General features: G+C 38.9%; 1 protein-coding gene across 2 annotated transcripts in view; it reads left to right on the forward strand.

The window, feature by feature from the left end:
- The window catches only part of GRIN3A (glutamate ionotropic receptor NMDA type subunit 3A), a 155,111-nt gene that overhangs the window by 60,442 nt on the left and 68,658 nt on the right, over window positions 1–26,011 (forward strand). For both annotated transcript variants that reach the window (XM_046023663.1, XM_046023664.1), the window contains exon 3: window positions 1,942–2,989. In XM_046023663.1, the coding sequence (XP_045879619.1) occupies window positions 1,942–2,989 (1,048 nt within the window). The remainder of the gene's footprint in view (window positions 1–1,941; window positions 2,990–26,011) is intronic.

The following is a 26,011-nucleotide window of genomic DNA, read 5'->3' on the forward strand; positions in this document are numbered from 1 at the left end:
CTTCTCTTTCTACAACTCCAACTTAACTTTACTGATCACAAAATTGACCAAATGAAATTAACCTATTTACTACAAACCTTTTTGTTCCTTAGGCTATATCAGTGTGTGTGTGTGTGTGTGTGTGTGTGTGTGTGAGAGAGAGAGAGAGAGAACACACACATGTAATAGTAGATTGCTCTTTAGAAACACAATTGTAGTCACCCTTCCTTTATAGTACCTAAGTAATTATCAACTGATTAATTTGTATATTTTAATGATTTGGTTCCCTTTTTCTCTAAAGAAGCATAAAACTATTTTAAAGTCTAAGATAACTGAGACTTCATTACTTGTTGCAAAATAGAATTCATTTTAAGTGGTAGAGAGTCCCACTGGGGAGTGCTAACATGAATAATTACCATTGCATGCAATCTACCAAAATGAGTAGTTTCATTGTGTTTAGTGATAGGAGCGTCTTCAGATGTGATTTATATTTATATCTCTAATGAAAATTAGTACATTTTTCGCACATCTTGATTTTTCTATGTCCCTTCTGTGGCAGCATAACCTCTTACTAGTTGTATTTGCCTTTGTAAATTACTGAGTAATGTTGGTGGCAGGCAATGGGTGAATGTGTTTTGCTGAGAGTCTAGACTTGTTTCACCTGATTGCTCAAAAAAACTTCTGTTACATTCCACATTTCATTGTAACTCCTTGTAATTTAAAATGTGTCTTGAGTACCCTCTATGAGTTTCTCATAATGCAATACTTTGTGTTTCTAGCTAGAGAAGTTCTATTAGAGATTAGGGAAAAGTGACCTGGGGACAGCCTTGATTGAAAAAACTTGAATGACACTGAATAATAGGTACCATACATGAAACATCTGTTCTAGGTCAAAAGGTAGAGTGTATACTGCATGCAGTACTTCCGGCCCTTCTAATAGAGGCAGTATTATCTTTCCCATTTTGCTGAAAACAAAACCAAGGACAATGCTAGAAAGTAGCTGAGCCAAAATCCAAACAGAGATGTGTCTGATGTAAAATCTAGGCTTTCCTTTGGACAGAGGCCATAATTAAGAGTAAGAAAGTACCATGAGTTTATTACTTCGTATTGCCTTATCTTCCCAGACACTGACCAAGCATTTTCCTGCCTTGCCTATATCAGAACAGATATTTGACAATGCCTGGTTCCTCGGGTTAGGAATCAGTACATCATTCAGTTGGTAATTTTCCTTTCTTTGACTTGGGCAGAGAAGCTCTTGCCAGAGCCAGAGCCAATTGTTTTTCTCTAATGACTTACTGGGAGGGTACCCTGAGGCTATCCTGAGATCTGCAAGTCTATTTCTCATCTTTTCCTTTGTTGCATGGATGATATCCAACAGTCTGCTTTGACTGGCCTTATGGGGACAGATGTGTTGATTGTTTCCACTGTGAAAAAGAGAAACATTGAAAGTAAGATTAAGCTATTTTCTGGAATTATGAATGCAATTTTTAAGCATTTATAAAAGGATAGGCGTACTTACTAAAACTCATTCCTTTCACCAAAAACAATATTTATTGAGCTAATTTCATTGCAATTGAATAGAGTGAACAGTAGAAATGAAACATTAAAGATGCCGAGAACCTCCATAGCTTGGAAAATTGTGAGAATATATAATTAATGGTTTACAACAGAAAACAATTAGCACATCCCTTAACTAGGAATAAAGAGATTTGGAGTAAGACCATGAGTCATGCACCTAGCCCAGATGTTAGAACCTAAGGGTGTGATCTAATTTGCTTAATGAAATAAGACTCTTTTCTTAGAAAAAGTCCAGATTATTAATTCCCGAGGAATTTATAGGCAACGCCTTTAAAGAAAATTAGACTTTCTTCTTATTAAGGCAAAGAAGCGAAGATGAACACTCCTCCCTATTTTTGGCCTCACCTTTTTTCCTTACTTTTTGCCTTTGCTCCTCTTTGCCAGGTTTCTAGCCAACACCACTTTCAGAGGCCTCAGTGGTTCCATCAAGGTAAAAGGTTCCACTATCATCAGCTCAGAAAACAACTTTTTCATCTGGAATCTGCAACATGACCCCATGGGAAAGCCAATGTGGACACGTTTGGGCAGATGGCAAGGGGGTAAGATTGTCATGGACTATGGAATATGGCCAGAGCAGGCCCAGAGGCACAAAACCCACTTCCAATACCCAAGTAAATTACATTTGAGAGTGGTTACCCTGATTGAACATCCATTTGTCTTCACACGGGAGGTAGATGATGAAGGCTTGTGCCCTGCTGGCCAACTCTGTCTAAACCCCATGACTAATGACTCCTCTGTCTTGGACAGCCTTTTTAACAGCCTCCATAGCAGTAATGATACAGTGCCCATCAAATTCAAGAAGTGCTGCTATGGATATTGCATTGATCTGCTGGAAAAGCTAGCAGAAGACATGAACTTTGACTTTGACCTCTATATTGTTGGGGATGGCAAGTACGGAGCCTGGAAAAACGGGCATTGGACTGGGCTGGTGGGTGATCTCCTGAGTGGATCAGCCCACCTGGCAGTCACTTCCTTCAGCATCAATACTGCTCGAAGCCAAGTGATAGATTTCACCAGTCCTTTCTTTTCCACCAGCTTGGGCATCTTAGTGAGGACCCGAGACACAGCAGCTCCCATTGGAGCCTTCATGTGGCCACTCCACTGGACAATGTGGCTGGGGATTTTTGTGGCTCTGCACATCACTGCCATCTTCCTCACTCTATATGAATGGAAGAGCCCCTTTGGTATGACTCCCAAGGGGCGAAATAGAAGTAAAGTCTTCTCCTTCTCTTCAGCCTTGAATGTCTGTTATGCCCTGTTGTTTGGTAGAACAGCAGCCATCAAACCCCCCAAATGCTGGACTGGCAGGTTTCTAATGAACCTTTGGGCCATTTTCTGTATGTTTTGCCTTTCTACATACACGGCGAACTTGGCTGCTGTCATGGTTGGTGAGAAGATCTATGAAGAGCTCTCTGGAATACATGATCCTAAGGTAATGTTTCTTTTTTACTCTAGCTTTCTTTATAGTCCGTTATAACTTCATATATTGTGTCTTATGTAGTATGTTGATGTTCTTTCATCTAATGCAATATTCTCTCAGCCATCTCTAGAGACCAAGAGCTAAATTAAATATTTTATTGTTTTATTGAATGAAACAAAGAAAATGAGGGGCTTTTGGGGAGTGTTTGTTCTAGAGAACATCTTTCTGCTGGGAACATCTGTTAGCAAGTTTTTCTTGTGTTATTTGTGCATCTATCAGAATGACCATCAAAGAATGGACTTACAAAGTATTTTCACCCACAGCAGACTTCAAAAACTTGACTAATTACTTCTCCTGGGAATTAACGGAAATACATAGTAGGATTCATATTTAAATTGTAAAGAATCTTTTTTTTTGCCATTAAAAAATAGTAAAATGCAAAGAACTAACATTTTATCATAAACACCCAAAGTGATATGCTAGAGAGCTCAATGGGTATAGAACAAGGAGTACTGAACAAATTGAGATGGCAGAACTACCTAAAAAACAGGGTGTCTTTATACAGTAAGGAAAGCCATGAAGTTGGCCAACTTGGCTGAGGGTATGGTGCCCACAGTCACATTACAATGTCCAATGACATTCAAAAAAAGGATACCTATTCTAAGCTGCCTTTGATATCCTGGGCATCTGACCCTAAGGGGAAAAGGGAGGAGCTGGATGGAGTTAAGGTATACAGGTAAAGCAGTGGTGATCCTCAAGTAAGGAGAGCCATGTCTGTGTTCTGTCTGGATTAAAACAGGACCCCTTTCTGTGACTAGGGGCATGGAGAACCTATTCCAACCTAGTGGGATTCGTGAGGAGGTGGTGGTTGAGACTCGAGAAAATTGGAATAAGGCCCAAGGGAGTACTATAGTCCTGATGGGGAACAGAATTCAGATCCACAGCAGAAGTATGTTCCAAGGCATACGACCCACCTAGGAGAGATTAGAGTAAGTTGCAATTGAGTGGACATACCTGGGACATGCTGTGTTTAAAGCAACTTGAGCTCAGCTGAGCATTTCAATTTGGGAAACACTCATCATGCCTTTTCAAATACCCCTTTCCACACCAAGTCTCAAGGTATTAAAACTTTACTATAAATTCGAATTAAACATTTAAAATCAGTTTCATAGAGTATCAACATATAAGATGTTTGCAACTATCTTTATCAAATGATGAAGTGGCCCAGAGGGCAGGCAGCAGCCTTAGATGTCTCATAAATGGTTTGGATTAAGATACAAGGTCTGTTCTGCAAACAAATGAACATGCGCAACTTGACCCATAACTGCAAACCTCCTGGTACGTGACACGAACCTCATGAAAAGGTTCAACAAACAGTGGCTTACTGATTAGGCAAGGATTGCATTGCCTTCTAATGAACACTCAGGGCTTCGGGTTATGAGCTGGAATCCAGTGAACAGCAATAAGTCTGTAACGTAAATAGATGTGTCACCCTAAAGAGAGATTTTCATGATGCTTCTGCATTCATGCTTTACAGTGGGATTAGCAACTGCTATTTATTCTTTGCCGTAGTTGGCCTGTAGACCTCCCAAAGTTTCACTGTCTTGTTAGAGCTTACCCAGATTTTTTACATGATTAAATAAAGGATGAAGTTTTTATAAATTTACTCCAACCCACAAGACAAAATGAGCAGAACTAGACAAAGTCAACTTTGTGTTATAGCTGGTAAGTTCTTAATGAAGTGGGACAATTATCTAAAATACCTCCAGTTTGGGGCACCTGGGTGGCTTAGTCAGTTAAGTGTCTGCCTTCAGCTTAGGTCATGATCAGGTCCTACATCGTGCTCCCTGCTCATCAGGGAGCCTGCTTCTCCCTCGCCCTCTGCCACTCCCCCTGCTTGTGCTCTCTCGCATTCTCGCTCTCTCTCTCATAAATAAGTAAAATCTTTAAAAATTTTTTTTAAATAAAGTACTTTCAATTTGAGATAATACACTAATTTCCACTAAGTTTTGCCCCCAAAATGTGTATTTCTCCCCCATGTCATTTCTGTGGTAAAGTCTTTCACTTATAGGTTTTTGTCATATAAAGATACCCAGATCATTTGACTAAGCAGTTCTTGACATCTGGACTTCGGGCGAATACTGTTGGTGACAAAATTGTTCCATTTTCATCCAGATATGTGGTATTATGCAAATGACAGTGTCTTCACCCTCCCACAGAGAGAGATGATTAAAATAATTTTCATACCCTTTCAGTCCCTCAGCGTTCATCCTTCGGTGTATTGCAGTTACTCACATGAGTGCTTTTCGGTCCTACCTTTTAGGGGACTGTATCTTTTTTCTTACACGAATGATGTAGAGAAATTCAGAAGCATAAATAAGTCCAGGAGAGGAGAAAACAACTTAGAAAGTTGTAAACATGGTGAAGTTCAGAAACAGGAAATAGTGTCAAAGTTCAAGGAAAGGGAGGTTACCTTCTACTTAGTACATAAAGGGAAGACTTAATTAACAAGATAAAAATGTGTGCTTATTCTTGAAGAACACTTGGAAACTGGACATGTGTGTCAAGGGAGAAATGGTCATTCCAAGCAAAGCAACAGATAGCTTGAGGAGTTCAATTTAGCCATGGCATATGTTCCATGAAAGGGAGGAGGTGGGATCCATGTCTAAAAATTAAGTTCAGTTGTGATAACAGAAGATCTTAAACATCAGGCTGAGACTCGTGAACTTCATCTGACAGTAGAATTCCACTGACAATTCTTGAACAATGGAATAGCAGATTGGAAGAGTATCCATTTAGGATGGTTGCTGAGGTAGCATGTAAACCAGATTAAAAGAGAAGGACAATGAACAGAAGTTGTAGTTATAGTCACTGATAGAAAGAAGACAAATGCAAGAAATCAGGCGGTGATCAAATCCATTGGACTTGGCGATTAACTGAGTGTGAGAGGCAACAAAGAGTCACCTTCACAGTTACAGGGCTCAGTGTCTGAGATGCTAGTACCATTCAGGGAAGCAGAGACGACACTTTATGGACAAGAAAATATAGTGATCAGTTCAGTTTTACATGTGGCATTTTAAAATCTGTTTTGGATATCCAGGGGAGATTGAGCAGGCATTTGGAAATGAGAGTTCAGGAGTGAGAGTGAAGCTGGTGGGAATTCTGGCCAGAGAGGTGATCCTGTGTATTAAAGCTTTCGGAGAGTATGAGATCCCCAAGGGAGAAGGTGGTAGGGAGAAAAATTGATGTTTGAAAGAAAGCAGCAGGCGTGAGGAAGTCTCATGGTGTTGGAGAACAGGATCTGTAGAGAGACAAGATAGAGAATAAAGAGATAAAGATGTCCTGTAACAAAGTCACACATACCCTTGAGTGTCCCTCTCTCTCTAGCTTGGAGTTTTACTTTTTGAGGTGAAGATTATTATTAGCCTATCTGCCATGCCTAGCTTCTTGCCAGTGGTTATCAGAGGACAAAGGCCAATCAGGGCCCAGTCCAAACTGAGAATTGTTAGTGTGCAAGTGTGCCTATGTGCTTGTGTTTTTGTGTGTTTGTGTTTTCTGTCTGATGAAGGTGGGTTTATGTGGTTTGCTTTTTCCTCATATTTTTCCAAACTCCATTCAAATTCACTCAATGGCATTTTTGTTCAAATAAATGAAAACATATCATTTATGTAGAAGTCATGGATCTCTGTAGTTTTCTTGGGACATTTGTTTGTCTGCCATAAGGTGAAAGATCCCCTCAATCCTAAAGAAACGTGAAAGATCCCCTCAATATGACATGAAGGCATATTGGTCACACTCTGAAGATTCTTCCTCCCCCAACTCACTATCTGATTTCTTTTCCTCTCCTTTTGTGCTCCTCACTTGCTAGATATTAGGACAGCCCCCAGGATACCATACAGCCATTCTCATCCCAGTTCCAGTCCTCAAAGCTCAGTTAATTCACCTCAGGCATACTTCCCTGTGCCTCCACACTAACGTTCTTGAACACCTGCCTTATCTAACTTTTCTTTAGTTACCTCTGGATAATCTCCCTGTGCCTCCCTGTTATGTTTGTCTGCCTGAAAACTTTGAGAATCACACCTCTCAGACTTTTCTAGAAGCACCTTATGAAGAAACAGTCTCCTAGGAACAGATGTCTTCAGCTCTTAGAGACCATCTAAGCCCCCAGATATGAGAAAGGGACTCCCCAAAGTTCCTCTCCTCTTTCCTTAAAACTACTTTTCTGCTGCATATAACATTCTTAATTATAGTCATAATGGGGCTTTTTGGAAATGGTTTATATTTCTAGCCCAAAATTTGGGCTGTAGCTTTTTTTTTTTAATATGAGTCTTAGAATCCAAACACCACCTATAAAATATTCCTACAGGAAAATGTGTTTGGATGAAAACCTATTGACTTAAAAATTGAGATTTGTGATCTGTATTTTATACACAACCCATCAGTAAATTGAGTCCTGGCCACATAAGTATTTGTAACCATGATTTTAGATAGAGTGAATGTAATAGCACCGTATTTCTCCTCGATCATGGCTATACATTTATCACAATTAATAAAACTGTTAAGAGCATGAGTATTTTATCACCATTTCAGAGTTGAGATTCACTGGCTTCTACCAACTACTTTGAATCAAATAAAATTAGAAGCAGAATGCTGTGCAGGGTAGACCAGTTTATGATTCACTACATGTTGCAGGAGCCAAGGCAGGTTGGAATACTTTCTTTTTTTTTTTTTTTTTTTTTTCCCTTTTTATTAATTTTTTCAGCGTAACAGTATTCATTCTTTTTGCACAACACCCAGTGCTCCATGCAAAACGTGCCCTCCCCATCACCCACCACCTGTTCCCCCAACCTCCCACCCCTGACCCTTCAAAACCCTCAGGTTGTTTTTCAGAGTCCATAGTCTCTTATGGTTCGCCTCCCCTCCCCAATGTCCATAGCCCGCTCCCCCTCTCCCAATCCCACCTCCCCCCAGCAACCCCCAGTTTGTTTTGTGAGATTAAGAGTCATTTATGGTTTGTCTCCCTCCCAATCCCATCTTGTTTCATTTATTCTTCTCCTATCCCCCTACCCCCCCACGTTGCTTCTCCATGTCCTCATATCAGGGAGATCATATGATAGTTGTCTTTCTCCGATTGACTTATTTCACTAAGCATGATACGCTCTAGTTCCATCCACGTCGTCGCAAATGGCAAGATTTCATTTCTTTTGATGGCTGCATAGTATTCCATTGTGTATATATAATACTTTCTTTTACTGACGGGGATCAGAGGGAAGAAATTGTCTTGTTGCTGGCTGCTCCTATAGCTAACCCCAAGAAAGAGAGACTGGAGGGCTGTGCAAATGAAATTCAAGAGGATGGTTCTATCCTCACTTAACTATTTTTGCCAGAATAATTCATTTTACACTAACAGTAATGTATGTAGCTTCTCCCAGCCTCCCACCGACTCTTCTAGGAAGCAAGCTCCATGCTTCAAAGCGGGTGGGCTCTTGAAGCATGAGATCATGAAAGCATGAATTTATGAGTGATATATTTAATAGAGCTTATGTGGGTATTTGTCTGACATACAACTACTATTCATTATAGGCAATGCAGAAAATAGAGTAAGGTAGACAGATGGAAGCAAGCACCCATTGCCTCATCATCCAAAGCCATTTCCTCTTACCATTTTGGGATGATTGACAGGTGGATAGAAATTGCAGTATTATTTTGTCCAGCGAAGTCTTCATCTGGGTGTGTGATCTAAGGTGTAGACCTGGGCATTTTTAGAACCTCCCAGTCACTGACATTTGATCTGCAGACATAGAAGATGAGATGAGAAATCCCTTCATAAAGCAAAAAGTACACCAAGAAATAAAGCCCCACCTCCTGGCACAGAGCTGAATTGGCCCAGCAGATAGGATACATGAGCATTTAAAATGAGCTATTTGCTGATTTTAATGGACCTTCCAGTTCTTTTCCAGCTTCTCTCCTAAGATGCCCCCTTTAGCTCTTTGTGTCTAATTAAAAAAAAAAAAAAAAAAAAGTCAGCTCTTTAGAGCAAATATGAGGCTAGTGGCATTTTTGTACAGGCAAATAATTGTGCTGCTTTATAAAAACAATCCTGGTGAACATTCAAGTAAATATTAAAATTTAAATAGACCTGCTGTGGAGGCAAGAGCAAACTTTAACCAGAAATCTTAAAGGAAAGGACACTCTCGTAGCCCTAGTAGGAAATGATAAGCATTTCCCAAAATAATAAAACCCACCTTTACTGATCATCATATAACAGCATGGGGCTGCCCAATAAAACATATGAATTCATGCAGTAAAGGCTGGCCTTGAACAAGGGAGGGGTGCCAGAACTCCAAGGCAGGCAGGACTGAACATGGAGTTGGAGGTGAGGGGAATGAAAGCAGAGGCTGCACCGTACCATTCACTCATTCTTTCTTTACATCCAGTAACAGTAGCTTCTGTTCCAGGCACATGCTCAGTGGATGAGAATTTAGCAGTGAGAAAACAGACACTGCCAACAATGGAGTTTAGTTGGGAAGAAAGACACTCATCAAGGGAGCACATAAATCAGCTAATGATGTAAATCTCTGCTAAGTTCCTGGAGAAAAAAAATACACCAGAATCTGAAAGCCTCACAGGAGACCTGATCTGTTGTAGAATTAGAGAAGGCCCCCAGCCTGGCTGAGATCTGAAGAATGGACATGAGCCAAAAGGAGTTGTGTGGAGTGGGGGGCGGGGTTATTAAGAGAAGAACGTGTGTAGAAGCCCCGAGAGCGAGTCCAAGACCATAGGGAGGGAACTGGGGTCAAGGCTACTCCATCATGAGCTACGAGAGACAGAAAGCCAGAGAAAGGGGGACAAGAGCAGGACAAGTAATAAGGTAAAGGACAGACATTTTTGAGAGAAAATTTCTCAAAAGATGAAAAAATCCAAGAAATGTAGTCTGAGAAGAGCCGCCCTTCCCATGGGCTCCATGTACTTCCAGCTAGAAAACTTTTTCTTTTTTAAGGTTTTATTTTCTTTTATTTTATTATTTGACAAGAGAGATAGAGAAACAGAGAGATCACAAGTAGGCAGAGTGACAGGCAGGGGGAGAAGGAGAAGCAGGCTCTCCACTGTGCAGGGAGCCCAACGTGGGGCTCAATCCCAGGACCCTGGGATCATGACCTAAGCCGAAGGGAGACACGCCCACCGACTGCCAGCTAGAAGACATAATAGGAGGCACATTCCGTTCACTCTGGCAGCAAAAACTCCAATAGATCAGGAAGTGTTCTCCATGAGAACTGCATCAAAACACTTTCTAAATGTACAAATCAAAATAGTTTGGATAAAAAATTGAGTGTACGGTGGTTCTCTGTATCTTGCACATACTAAAAACTATTGAATTACACACTTTAAATTGGTGAACTGTCTGGTATGTGAATTACAGCTCAGTGAGACTTTTCATCAACTCTAAACAAATAAGCAAACTGCCATATTACTGAATTGGAAGACTGAATTTTTAAAGATGGTAAATTTCCCCTTGGTTAGTTAATAGGTATGAAGTAATTCCAATGAAAATACCAAAGGACTTTTTTGTTGACTTGGGTGATTGTTACTGAATCTTCTAAAAAATATATATACTAAATTTAATCTAAAAAAGAAGATTCAAGGGATTTGTTCTTCTAGATATGGAGATACTTAATATTAGTAATAATAACAGAAAATCTAATACTTATTGACTACTCCAATATGCCAGGCACTGTTGTAAATGACTTTAATACATTACCTGCTCCCACTGAGTGGTCATGGAAATTAAAATAACCCAAATAAAGCAGCTTACATTGTGTCTAGCAACTAGGGGGCACAAAATAAGAATAGTTAAAAGTCTTGTCAGATTTTAATACCAATATTAATTACACGTATCTTGAACGATTAGTTCTCTCTCTTTCTTGTCACTGTGAAGTGGGTGAAAGGGAAGATTCTCTTTCTGAGCTAACTTCTAGGGAGCTTGGAGGCAAATTTCTTGCCCACTAACAGCAGATTTCTTTTCATTGCAGTATGCATTTTAAAAAATATCATTCCTGGCTTCATTTTGGTTTTTTTTCTGCTTCATCCTTTTTTAATGTATGCCGTCTTGTATTTTGTGTGACCTTTAAGCTGCCACCTTAAATCTTTTCAGGAAGAGAACAAGGTATACAGTAAGTAATGTCAAAATCGGATAATAAATAAGGAATATTAACAGCAATTCAAAAAAGAAAATTGGGCCATAGATATAAAAATGTTAAATCTTACTTGTAATAAAGAAATGCCAATTTAAACAGCAATGAGATGATATTTTTACCTGTCATGTTCAGAATCTTTTACTGGTAGTTCTGAGTCTTGGTTGAAGCAACATACTCTGCTTTTGGGAAGGTAGGTTGATGCAATAGTTCATAAATCAATATGGCCATTTCTATCAAGAGCTTTTAAAGTGTTTGTTTATGCCCTTTTACCCTTGACTACCACTTCTAGGAATCTCTCCAAAGGAAGTAACTTAATATATGGACAATCATTTATTATAAACATCATGGCAATGTTACTCAAAATAACAAAAACTTGGGAACCATGTAAATGTCCAATAATAATACAGTTAATGCATTATAATATTCCTGTGTGCTATAACTATGTAACCAGTAGATATAATTTTGAAGAACTTTTAGAATATGAAAGAATTTTAATTAAATATCAAAAAAATCAAAATATAAATGTAAGTGAAAAATTAGGATATAAAGCCATAGATAGTGTTTCCATTTTTGTAATATGCATACGTACAACTATAAAGGGAAGGGATGAGAAGGAAATGAAATACAATATTAACAGCACTGATACCTGAGCAGTGTGATTACAGGAAATATTATTTCCACTCCATATTTTCTGCAATGTTCATGGATTATTTATGTAATGAAGAAGGACATAATAAGCCAAGTAAGAATAAGAACAACGTAGACACAAGAGGGTAGTCACATCAGCACATTTTCTCCACACGCACTGCTGCTGTCTGCAGGCTTTTCTGTCCAAGCGGCTTGAGTTTCTCAATGAGTAGCCCTTCTGTAGTAAACTGTTTACATTTTAAAGATGCTGAGCTCTCCACAAGACTTTCAGAAGTAAATTTTCATTCCCACTCGGTTTATTCACAGGACTTAGCACAGTCTGATATTATCACATCATTCATTTGTTTACTTGTTAATTATCCCACTATATCTTGCTCACCACTAGATCACAGTGTTGAGTGAATAGTCAGTAAATGTTCAGTGAGTAAATAAATGAGCCCTGCGTGGCTGGCTCATTCGGTTAAGTGTCTGCCTTTGCCTCAGGTCATGATTTCAGGGTCCTGGGATTGAGTTCCACATCGGGCTCCCTGCTCAGTGGGGAGTCTGCTTCTCCCTCTCCCTCTCTGCTCTCTCCCTCTGTTTTCTCTCTCACTCTCTCTCAGTTAAATAAGTAAAATATTTAAAAAATAAATAAATAAAATGAATAAATGAAAATGGCAGCATTATTGGAATAGGACTATAGTTTTCTGTGGGGATTACTTTGAGATCAGTGCTTTTGATTCAAAAGCATCCTTGTCAAAGACTGTTTAAAACCATGCTCCTACTAGATGCTATGGAACAAATAGAAGGAAAGCCACAGTAAGGGGCAATGTACTACTATATGATATAAAGGGCAAAATTCTAGTGTTGGCAGATCTAAGTGTGATGTATGCCTCAATTGTAGTGAGTTTGGCAAGCTACTTGCCGTGATGTCTTTGACCTCATCTGAGAGGATAACGGGGAAATGGATGTGAAATATCTAGCTAAAGTTCTGATTCCATCTACTACTAAATTATAAACTCTATGAGAGTAGATACCAGATCTATATAAAATAAAGCACCTATCCCTAGAACCTAAGTATATAGCAACCACTTGTTTAGATAACTGTTGGGTAAATAATGGGCTTGTCATGAGGCCAAGCTGAGTTGATCAACATGTGTCCAGTAGAAGAGAGGTAGAAGATAGGAACACCTTTCACTTGAAGTTGGAGAGTATACCCAGATGAGTTCTGAATTATGTCCAAAGACTGACCTGGGGTGTTGGAGCCATGAGTTTGGTAAAATCAGAGGATCAGAGCAAAGAAAACCTATGACTGTGATGTCCGTAGTGGCACCAAGGATCGAGTTATAGGTTTCCATGACTGAGAGCATGAGACAGGTAATGCTGCCTCAGCCTGGGTGGTTCCGGGTCTGGCAGCAGATTGTGGAGCTGGGTTAGAAACATTTAGTGCTCCAGGAAAGATCAGACACACGGTACCTGGCACCTATTAGGAGCTGAAAAACTGGGCATTTCCCTTCCCTTCCTGACTGTTCTTCAATTTAAAAAAAACTTTGGAAAACCCAAAAGATTTTGCTAATTCACATTGATAAATGGAAAACTGAAGAAATGAACATGGGATCTGTTTACTTCCCCACCTACTTCCAAAATATTTTTGAGATGGCATCTTTATAGAACTTTTTGAATAACTGCGGCTTTATGACTTTCCAATAGATATAGTAATTCATACTAACAGCAGCAAAGTGTTTTCAATTAGACACCCTGCTGGGTTTGCATTAATGAATGTCTAAGATCACTTCCTTCATTTGAATACAGAGAATGTGCCAAATTTTTGCAAACCTTTCTCTTAAATTAGGGGAAAATTGGCTTCTAACTTTGTTTACATTATTAACCTGCTTAGCAAGCACTGTCTTTATGCATACTTTTGTACCAAGAAATATATCATAGGATATCTATAAATATTCAAATTTTATATAATATAAACATTAGTACACATGTCTATCAACTGTGTGTTCATACACAGACATTATTTTAAAAGTAAACACATCTTCATTAGACATATACACATTTATAATTACGGAGAGCTAAGTCACTCTAAGTCATTCTTAGATATAATGTGGAAATCTCATGGCTATACCTTCCAACTGCAAGTGAGAGGGGCCCCCACCCTCTGCCTCTGTCCTGCTGGACACGTCTCGGCCACTTCTGCCTGATCTCACAAGCATTCACACCACACTCATATTTGATGCTATGGAATGAATACAAGGAAAGCCCCAGTAGGAGACAGTATAGGGTGATTCAAAGGACAAAGTCCTGGTGTTGGATAGATAAAAAGTTTGATGCAACTTAGGTTTGAGAGTTTGCTCTGTGGTGAACCTCATTTTCACATTCAATAAATCTCTCTGCGTGTCTAAAAAAGTTGTAGGCAATGCCATAACGGGTCTTCTTTTATGTCTAAAATACGTATTTTAGCTCCACAAAGAGTGTGAATTAATGAGTGTTGGAGTCTTATGATTTAGCCTCAGCTTCACATTTTGATCCTCAATCAGCTCAGAAGCTAGCATGACCTAACCACCCTGTGCCTCCATCCGCTGGCATGTCAGGAAGCTTAGCTGTGAGCTCAGCTCCTTCGTGGACTCAGTCTGGGAGATTCAGCCAAGTTAGGGCTCACTTTTCCCTACTGCAACTGCATACAAGACTGCTCCAGCCAACTCCACAGATACATCTCTGTAAAAAATATATATGTATCTATATAATATATAATGTATGTATTATTTATATAATATACAATATATCGTATATGTATTGTGTGTATATTATATAGGTATATAGGTATAATGTATACATAATACATAATGTATATGTCTGATGTCATTTATAGCTTAAATTCAGAAATATATTTTGTCAGAACCATTAATATCTTTCAAACTCAAGAACTGCACTTACGGCATTTTATTAGGAAGCTGCTACCTAAAAAAATGCCAAATGACAGAAAATTCAAGCAGTGCCACAAAATAAGACCTTAAATGTTTCGTTAAATTATATTTGAACTGGGATTTTTTTTTTTCCCATGCATGATTTGAAGATATAAAATCAGTGGAGGTAACTCTATTGGCAAAAAAGAATGTAAGTGAATGTAGGCATATAAGATATGTATCTCCTGTGATTTACATGTTTAAAATGATGATCAATCCTGAGGGTCATACATATGAGCCTTCATATGTATGTACGTATTAGCTTTATAATAAGACCCCTTATATAGTGTCAGGGACAGGAACTGAGAACATCAATAAATAATAATGATAATAACATTTGTTGGATACCAACCATGTTCCAGGGATTGTGCTAACTGCTGTACATGGATTTTTCTCATTTAAATTTTACTGCATCCATATGGATGAGGAAATGGGGCTAAAAGAAGTTAGGCAACTTGTCCAAGGCCATCTAACTAATAAATGGTAGAGGCAGGAATCATAACCAACAAAATCTGACTTATTATTCTTACTCAGTGTTTCGTTGTCATATGCAGTAAGAATGTTTTTCCCATCCTGATGTGTTTTTAAAAATATTTTATTTATTGGGGCGCCTGGGTGGCTCAGTGGGTTAAAGCCTCTGCCTTAGGCCCAGGTCATGATTTCAGGGTCCTGGGATCGAGTCCCGCATTGGGCTCTCTGCTTGGCAGGGAGCCTGCTTCCTCCTCTCTCTCTGCCTGCCTCTCTGCCTACTTGTAATTTCTCTCTGTCAAATAAATAAATTAATTAATCTTTAAAATATATATTTTATTTATTAGAGAGAGAGCACAAGCCAGGTTGGGGGGGGGCAGTGGGCGGAGAGAAGCAGACTCCCCACTGAGTAGGGAGCCTGACCCAGGGGCTGATCCCAGAACCCTGAGAGCATGACCTGAGCCAAAGTGAGACACCCAGAATGACTGAGCCACCCACACGGCCCCCAAACCTGATGTATTTTAAGTAGTCCTTTCCCCACCATTGGACTTACCCTGGGAAAGCTGTTCACACGCAAAGGTGACTCAGGGGCAGAGACAGCAGCCGAGGCTGTGGCATTTGAAATTGTGCACGGGGTTCATATGGGATGAAGAAGTGCGAGACACACAGATCCGGGAAGGATTTTCTCCCACTCCGCCCACCACCATCATCACTAACACCCTACCCAGAGAAGTGTTGCCGCAGCAATATGCCCTTCTGGGCACTTCATAAACTAAGGATGAGTTATTTATCCACAGTGTCTCCCCCTGAGCGCCGCCATCGCAGCCTAGGAAACGGCCACTGCTGTGACATGGCAGCTTCTCTTGGCTGCAGTCAGGGGTTTCCAGAGGATGCTGTTGTGCTCAGGTGTGAGCCCTGGTGCTAATTAATCTCTGGGAAATCCCTCAAACTGCTACTCAACTCTACCCTCAGCACCACTGTACTCACATCAGTTTTATTCAGAGAGAAGAGAGACGAAATCAGTCTCTGTTCTTCAAGATATTGTTTATACTGTTGAGAGTCTAGAAATAATCTCTGGTCCTTAAGAGGAGATTGGCTCAAGTAGGGGGCACATTCTTGCACTGAAATACAATGTTCCTCTTTAAAAAGTGAGCTATTTAGTCAAGTTTTTAAAAAGTAGATTATACAAAATAAGCATATAAAATAAAACAGTCTGTAAAAACATGCTGTGTTAGCATTTTTAGTTTTACGGAATTGGCACCATTGTGTAAGGGTTGCTCACCACTAGAATACAGTGGTATCAGGGACATCTCAGTTCTTTCTTCCTGGCACAGGTCCTGAAATTCTCCCAACAGCCATTTCTTTGTGTTAGGAAATTTTCCTCCAGGTGGTTCCACTGCATGTATTTCAATATAAGACAAATGTTCCCTGAAAGAGGTGATACTTCTGTTAATATCCTATATTTTTATTAATCCTATAAAATTATTAATTTATTAATCTATTAAATTAATTTTTATTAATTATCTTATTAGACTAGATAATTCTACTTATTACATAGAAAGCAAGGAAAATATGTACCATTGGACCATTTGATGAATTTTAGGGAGAAGACACCAACCATCAAATCTGTTGAAATATTCAGACGAGGAGGCAGCCAGCCTAGCTTGCTGCCAGGACTCACTTTTCCCTCACTCTTGACTTCTGAGAGCTAAGGCCACTTTGACCTCATGTTCAGACACAGGCCTCTTCCTTACCTTTCCCCCCAACAGGCTCAGAAACCAATCCCATTCTCATTCAGGGAGAATTTAATATGCCCTGTCTAGATCCTTTCCCCTCCGAAGTGAGGTCCAAGGATGAGCAATGTTAGCATCTCCAGGGTCTTACTAGAAATGCAGATTCTCAGGCCCTGCTCCAGTCCTGCTGAACCAGAATCTGCATTTTTATGAGATCCCTGGATGTTTCATTTCTGTAGTACAGTTGGGGAAGCAGCACTGTTGGTCAGTTCCCGCATGACCCAACATCTGGTCACTTTGTTGCTGACCCCACTCGTACCTTTCACCTCCAGTCAGGGACGTGTTCCAGGACTAAACCTTAGTATTAGTGCCATGTTAATTTCTAAGTTCTAGTGATGTCTAGCCTTGGTCCTCTCTCAACATCTGGGAGATGCTTTGGCTCTAAGCCCCAGCTGGCCAGTTACAATTTTAGCCCAGCCGGTAAACATCTTGGATAATGGACCAATGCAGTTTTGCTCTTTATTGTCCACCTGTCTCACCATCACTCTGTTCTGTACTACTTTGTGCCTTCTCGCCAAACCAGCAATGCACCAGTCCATCGTCTAAACAATTTCAGAAAAGACTCCCTGGTCTCAGTTACCAGTTTGCTGTCGGCGCAAAGAAGCTCTTCTTTGTGCTGCTTCTTAAGCCTTTTTATTCTTGTTCTTTCCTCTGTGCAGAGAGTAACCAGTTTATCAGCTTCTTTGAACCACGATTAACCCATTTCTCACATCTCGTGAATCACTTGACAAACCATTGTTTCCAGCTCATCCAGAGGAATGAAAGGTGCTGCCCCCGATTCACATCACGTTACCACAGACATGCTCCTGCGCAAGTTCTTAGCTACAACGGAGTACGGAAAGAAGGAAAGGTATTACATAGAGGAAACTCAAGCTTTTATCCTGACCCACCAATTTTCTTTTCACTTTTACATGCTTGTAGAAAATGACCATTTTGCTTCTCCGATATGACGAATGAGAAGGACACAAACCATGTGTAAAGCACTCCATTGTCTCCAGCTGTCAGGCCAGCACCTCAGTGTACCCTCTGCATCTCTGCAGCAGGAAAGGTATTTAAACAGGAGAGAAGACAGAGGCTAAGAAGAGTTAAGTCATTTTTTCCCCCAAAGTTCAGACTGCTACTTAAACCCCATGCTTCCTAATTTCAGATCCATCATGATTTCAATACAGCATGCTGCCTCATATAAACCGTATTCAAAAATGTATTTAGCGGACAAGGGTACGGATACCTGTGGCTCCCAAAGCTTTGCTCCGCATTTCAGGAATGTAATTTGAGGAAAGTAAGTATCAGAACAAATAAGAAGTTCATAATACATCTGTTTATGGCTTAATGTAGATCTGGTATTTGTGAATTACCTTGGGTTTTTGGATGGTTTGAGCTTCCAGAAAGCTGAGTATTTTGCAGGTCACATAATGAAATCAAGCAGCCAGTTTACTGAGAGCCAATCTGAAGTCCAGGAATGCACAATATATTTTGCTTTGTGGCATGTACCAAATGACTAATAGGCAGCAGGGGCTTTCAGGGTTATAATTTTAGCCCAAGGTTCTGGTAACTACATGAAGTCCTTGAGTGGTTTATGATATCATAAGGTGAAATTATAGCTCCCCAGGGGCAAGAGTTGTTGAAATGCTTTCAGCCACTGAGTACCATAACTAGCCTGTTCTCTATAGCAATTATAGGAAAAACTATATTAAATGCCTAGCCTATTGACTAATGACTTTAAATATAGAAATTATTTTTTAAAATGAGAATGGCAGGCAGGCAATTCATTCATCCATCCGTTCCACAAATATGTACAAGTCACTGTATGTCTACCACTAGGACAAAGGCTAGGGTTACAGCAAGAGGCCAGTCCAGTCCCTAACGCTGCCCTCAAAGAACTTTCATTTTAGGAGAGGAATCTGACATTAAACAACCATAACTCTAAGATAAATGTTATGATGATGAACAGAATATTAAATATGCCAGTGTGTTAACAGGAACCTGACCAACTAGGAAAGGAGGGACACAATCAGAGAAGGCCTCCTTGAGGAAGTAAACAGAACTAAACTCTGTATGATGAGTCAGAATTTTAAAGGATAAGAAGAGCTTAACAAGCTTATACAAGCTTAGCAAGCACATACTGAGAGTAAGATATTGAGACCTTGAAAGGAAGGCACAGAAATCTAACCTCCCTCCAAATGGTAGGAACAGCTGTGTGTGTATGCTTGAGGAAAAGGTGAGAGAGAATCAGAAAATAATGACCTTAAGCACATTGTGCTAATTGAGATAAGTCAGACAGAGAAAGACAAGTACTGAATGATAACACATGTGGTATCTAAAACAGTCAAACTGGCAGAAAACAGTAAAATGGTGGTTACCAGGGGATGGAGGTTGGGGAATAAAACTGATATTTTAAAGGGTACAAACTTGTAACAAGCATTAAATAAGCCATAGAGATCTAATGCACAGTATGATATAGATAACAATATTGTGCTGTAACTGTAAAATATAAATATCACTGCAGTTGCAATCATTATAACATATAAATGTATCAGAGTAACACATTGTACACCTTAAATTTAAACCATCTTACATGTCAAGTATATTTGCTTAAAAAAAGAATGCAGTATACTAAAATGTATATACATATTTCTCATATATATACAAATATGTGCGTATATATTCTATATAAAGGATATATGTATGTGTGATATATGTGTATGAGAAATTGTGTGTGTGTGTATACAATGTACATTTGCTATGTGTATAGAGATGTATATATGTACATGTTTGTGCACCGGAGCAGAATTTTCAATGAGAAAACACCAGGCCATTTTTTTTTTAAAGATTTTATTTATTTATTTGACAGAGAGAGAGAGAGAGAGAGAGAGATCACAAGTAGGCAGAGAGGCAGGCAGAGAGAGGAAGGGAAGCAGGCTCTCCACTGAGCAGAGAGTCTGATGTGGGGCTCGATCCCAGGACCCTGAGACCATGACCTGAGCCGAAGGCAGAGGCTTAACCCACTGAGCCACCCAGGTGCCCCCACCAGGCCATTTTTTATAAAATGCTTCATCTCCAGTCGCAAAAGAAAAGAATAAGATTGGGCGCCTGGGTGGCTCAGTGGTTTAAGCCGCTGCCTTCGGCTCAGGTCATGATCTCAGAGTCCTGGGATCGAGTCCCTCATCGGGCTCTCTGCTCGGCGGGGAGCCTGCTTCCCTCTCATTCTCTCTGCCTGCCTCTCTGCCTACTTGTGATCTCTCTCTGTCAAATAAATAAATAAAATCTTAAAAAAAAAAAGAATAAGATTTAAGAACTATAGAGATACTATTCAAAGAGTAACTAATTAGGATGACAAAATCAGGTAAGATCATAAAACACTGTGTTGCCTGAAACTAATAGAACACCATATGTTAACTATATTGGAATTAAAATATTGTGTTGAATGGAACAATAGGTACAAGATTCTAAAAGAGATGACCAGGAGGTTGTTTATTTATTTATTTACTCATTTATAATTAACATATAATGTATTATTTGTTTTAGGGGTACAGGTCTGTGAGTGGTTAAGTCTTACACTATTCACAGCACTTACCATAGCACATACCCTCCCCAATGTCTATAACCCAGCCACCCTATCCCTCCCACCTCACTCCCCTCCAGCAACCCATAGTTTGTTTCCTGAGTATCTTATGGTTTGTCTCCATCCGTGGTCCCATCTTCTTTCATTTTTCCCTCCCTTCCCCTCACGAATCCCCGCCCTGCCTCTCAAATTCCTTATATCAGACAGATTGTATGATAATTTTCTTTCTCTAATTGACTTATTTCACTTAGCATAATACCCTCTAGTTCCATCCATGTCATTGCAAATGGCAAGATTTGGGATTTTTGATGGTTGCATAGTATTCCAGTGTGTGTGTGTGTGTATACCACCTCTTCTTTATCCGTTTCTCTGTTGGTGGACATCTAGGCTCTTTCCATAGTTTGCCTGTTTTGGACATTGCTGCTATAAACATTCAGGTGCATGTGCCCCTTCAGATCACTACATTTATATCTTTAGGGTAAACACTCAGTAGTGCAATTACTGGGTCCTAGGGTAGCTCTATTTTCAACTTTTTGAGGAACCTCCATACTGTTTTCCAGAGTGGCTGAACCAGCTTGCATTCCCACCAACAGTGTCGGAGGGTACCCCTTTCTCCACATCCTCTCCAACATCTGTCGTTAACTGAATGGTTAATTTTAGCCATTCTGACTGGTGTGAGGTGGGATCTCACTATGGTTTTAAATTGTATTTCCCTGAAACTGAGTGATGTGAAGCACTTTTCCACATGTCTGTTGGCCATTTGGATGTTTTCTTTGCAGAAATGTCTGTTCATGTCTTCTGCCCATTTCTTGATTGGATTATTTGTTCTTTGGGTGTTGAGCTTGATAAGTTCTTTATAGATTTTGGATTCTAGCCCTTTATCTGATATGTCATTTGCAAATATCTTCTCCCATTCTGTCAGTTATCTTTTGGTTTTGTTGACTGTTTCATTTGCTGTACAAAAGCTTTTTATCCTGATGAAGTGCCAGTAGTTCATTTTTGCCCTGGCTTCCCTCCTTTGGCAGTGTTTCTAGGAAAAAGTTGCTGTGGCTGAGATTGAAGAGGTTGCTGCCTGTGTTCCCCTCAAGGATTTTGGTGGATTCCTGCCTCACATTGAGGTCTTTCATCCATTTTGAGTCTATTTTTGTGTGTGGTGTAAGGAAATGGTCCAGTTTCATTCATCTGATTGTGACTGTCCAATTTTCCCAACACCGTTTGTTGAAGAGACCTTTTTTTTTCCATTGAACATTCTTTCCTGCTTTGTCAAAGATTACTTGACCATAGAAGTAAGGGTCCATTTCTGGGCTCTCTATTCTGTTCCATTGATCTATGTGTCTGTTTTTGTATCTGTACCATATTATCTTGATGATTATAGCTTTGTAGTAGAGCTTGAAGTCTGGAATTGTGATGCCACCAACTTTGGCTTTCTTTTTCAGCATACTTCTGGCTATTCGGGGTCTTTTCTGGTTCCATATAAATTTTAGGATTATTTGTTCCATTTCTCTGAAAAAAAATGATGGTATTTTGATAGAGATTGCATTAAATGTGTAGATTGCTCTGGGTAGCATAGACATTTCCCCAGTATTTGTTCTTCCAATCCTTGAGCATGGAACACTTTTTCATTTCTTTGTGTCTTCCTCAATTTCTTTCATGAGTACTTTATAGTTTTCTGAGTACAGATTCTTTGCCTCTTTGGTTAGGTTTATACCTAGGTATCTTATGGTTTTGGGTGCAGTTGTAAATGGGATCAACTCCTTAATTTCTCTTTCTTCTGTCTTGCTGTTGGTATATAGAAATGCAACTAATTTCTGTGCATTGATTTATATCCTGACACTTTACTGAATTCCTGTATGAGTTCTAGCAGTTTTGGTGTGAAGTCTTTTAGGTTTTCCACATAAACTATCATATCATCTGCAAAGAATAAGAGTTTGACTTCTTCCTTGCTGATTCAGATACATTTTGTTTCTTTTCATACTCTGATTACTGAGGCTAGAACTTCTATTACTGTGTTGAATAGCAGTGCTGACAGTGGCTATCCCTGCGTTTTCCTGTCCTTAGGGGAAAAGCTCTCAGTTGTTCCCTATTGAGAATATTTGCTGTGGGTTTTTCATAGATGGCCTATATTGTATTGAGGTATGTTCCCTCTATCCCTTCACTGTGAAGAGTTTTGATCAAGAAAGGATGCTGGACTTTGTCACATGCTTTTTCAGCATCTATTAAGAGTATCATATGGTTTTTGTTCTTTCTTTTATTAATGTATTGTATCACATTGATAGATTTGCAGATGTTGAACTAACCTTGCAGCCCAGGAATAAATCCCACTTGGTCGTGGTGAATAATCCTTTTAACATACTGCTGGATTCTATCGGCTAGTATTTTGGTGAGAATTTTTGCATCCATGTTCATCAAGGATATTGGTCTGTAGTTACCCTTTTTATGAGGTCTTTGGTTTGGGGATCAAGGTAATGCTGGCCTCATAAAATGAGTTTGGAAGTTTTCCTTTCTTTTCTATTTTTTGGAACAGTTTCAGGAGAATAAGAATTAGTTCTTCTTTAAATGTTTGGTAGAAATCCCTTGGGAAGCTGTCTGGCCCAGAGCTCTTGTTTGTTGCAAGATTTTTGATGACTGCTTCAATCTCCTTACTGGTTATGGGTCTGTTCAGTTTTTCTGTTTCTTTTTGGTTCAGTTTTGGTAGTTTATACGTCTCTAGGAATGCATCCATTTCTTCCAGATTGTCAAATTTGCTGGCTTATTGTTGCTTATAATATGTTCTTATAATTATTTGTATTTCTTTGGAGTTGGTTGTGATCTCTCTTCCTTCATTCATGATTTTATTAATTTGGGTCCTTTCTCTTTTCTTTTTGGTAAGTTTGGCCAGGGGTTTATCAATCTTACTAATTTTTCAAAGAATCAACCCCTAGTTTCGTTGATCTGTTCTACTGTTCTTTTGGTTTCTATTTCATTGATTTCTGCAGTGATTTATTATTTCTCTTCTCCTGCTAGGTTTAGCCTTCATTTGCTGTTCTTTCTCCAACTCCCTTAGGTATAGGGTTAGGTTGTGTATTTGAGACCTTTCTTGTTTCTTGAGAAAGGTTTGGAATGCCATACACTTTCCTCTCAGGACTGCCTTTGCTATATCCCAAAGATTTTGAAAAGTTGTGTTTTCATTTTCATTTGTTTTATTGTTTCCTCTTGTGATTGAGTTCTAGTTTGAAAGCATTGTGGTCTGAAAATATGCAGGGAGTGATCCCAGTCTTTTGGTATGAATTTAGACCTGATTTGTGACCAAGGATGTGATCTATTCTGGAGAATGTTCCATGTGCACTAGAGAAGAATGTGTATTCTGTTGCTTTGGGATGGAATGTTCTGAATTTATCTGTGATGTCCATCTGGTCCAGTGTGTCACTTAAAGCCTTTATTTCCTTGTTGTTATTTTGCTTAGATGATCTGTCCATTTCAGTGAGGGGGATGTTAAAGTCCCCTACTATTACTGTATTATTGTCAATGTGTTTCTTTGATTTTGTTATTAGTTGGTTTATATAATTGGCTACTCCCATGTTAGGGGCATAGGTATTTACAATTGTTAGATCTTCTTGTTGGACAGACCCTTTAAGTATGATAGAGTGTCCTTCCTCATCTTTTATTATAGCCTTTGGCTTAAAATCTAACTTATCTGATATAGAATTGCCACCCCAGCTTTCTTTTGATGTCCGTTAGCATGGTAAATTGTTTTCTACCTCCTCACTTTAAATCTGGAGGTGTCTTTAGATCTAACATGAGTTTCTTGTATACAGCATATCAGTGGGTTTTGGTTTTTTATCCATTCTGATATCCTGTGTCTTTTGATTGGAGTTTTTAGCCCATTTCCATTCAGGGTAACTATTGAAAGATATGAAACTAGTGTTACTAAATTCAGTATATACAGTATACTGTTACTGTATATTATTTCTGTTCATTTCTGGTCTACTACTTTTTGGCTCTCTATATTACTAATTCTGTCTTCTGCCTCATTTATCCTAACAGTAAGAGCCTCTATTTTTGATTGCACCTCATTAATAGTTTTTTTTTTATTTCAGCTTGGTTAGATTTTAGTTCTTCTATTTCCCCAGAAAGAGATTTTATTTCTCCCGAAAGGGATTCTCTAGTATTTTCTATGCTTTTTTCAAGCCCAGCTAGCATCTTTATAATCATCATTCCTAACTCTAGTTCTGACATCTTACTAATGTCCATATTGTTAGGTCCCTAGCCATCAGTACTGCCTCTTGTTCTTTTTTTTTTTTTTTTTTGAGGTGAGTTTTTCCGCCTTTTCATTTTTATCCAGAGAAGAATAGATGAATGAGAGAGCAAAGTACTGAAAGAGTAGCAATGACCCCCCAAGAGGTTATTTAATGTGGAACAGTCACCTAGTGAAGATGTCCCGGAGAATATAAAGTTCACCACCAAATGAAAAAAAAAAAGGGAAGAGTTACTGACTGTACAATAATATTTCAATATCATTTCAAACAATTGAATTATATTATTATTTTCAGTGATAACATAATCTTCATTTGTGTCACACTTTATTTTCTCATCTTGTGAGGGGGTATAATGACAGAGTTTTAGCATAGTTAAATATAAATAAATCCTCTATAGTCATATACACTAAATGAAAGCTGGATACAATAAAGATTGTATTTCAGAATATCAGATAATAGGTGGGAGGAAAAAACAAATTCGAGACACAAACCAATAGGACAAAATACTTACTTAGTGATATGCCCCAAATTCTAAGTAGAAATTCTTAAGTATAGGAAGTACTGCTTTTGGTTTAATGATAGTTATTAATAATACCACTCCCTTAGAGTTGGTTTCACTAAGAAAGTGACATTTTTAGAAAAAGTCTCAACAATGTGCCATTTATGAGAGACACTTAAGCTAGGGGCATCTGGGTGGCTCAGGCAGTTAAGTGTCCAAGTCTTGATTTCCGCTCAGGTCGTGATCTCAGGGTTGTGAGATCAAACGTCACATTGAGCTCCACACTGGGCATGGAGCCTGCTTAAGAATCTCTCTCTCCCTCTCCCTCCTCCCCTTCCTTCTTTAAAAAAAAAAAAAAGACCTGAACTAAGCTAAAAAATTAAAAGCTTGACTAATATATTTCAAAAAGCATAGAAATTATTTTTAAATGTGTTTTGCTACTTTAGAGTTCATCATAAATTTTAAAATAGTAAAAGTAACCCAAATATTCATTGCCTCTCTGAAAAGCTGTATGCCAATCAAGCATTACAATGAAACTCTGAAAGCAAATATTTTAACCATTTTGCAGTAACTGCTATAATATAGTTACATAAAGAAAGAATCTAGGTGACCTCTGAGACAAGTATCATATAATGACTAAAGTGTTAATAGCCATTCTTACTTGGAATTTTTTGTGCATTAAT

This window comes from Meles meles, chromosome 11, assembly GCF_922984935.1.
Source record: "Meles meles chromosome 11, mMelMel3.1 paternal haplotype, whole genome shotgun sequence".
Taxonomy (NCBI): domain Eukaryota; kingdom Metazoa; phylum Chordata; class Mammalia; order Carnivora; family Mustelidae; genus Meles; species Meles meles.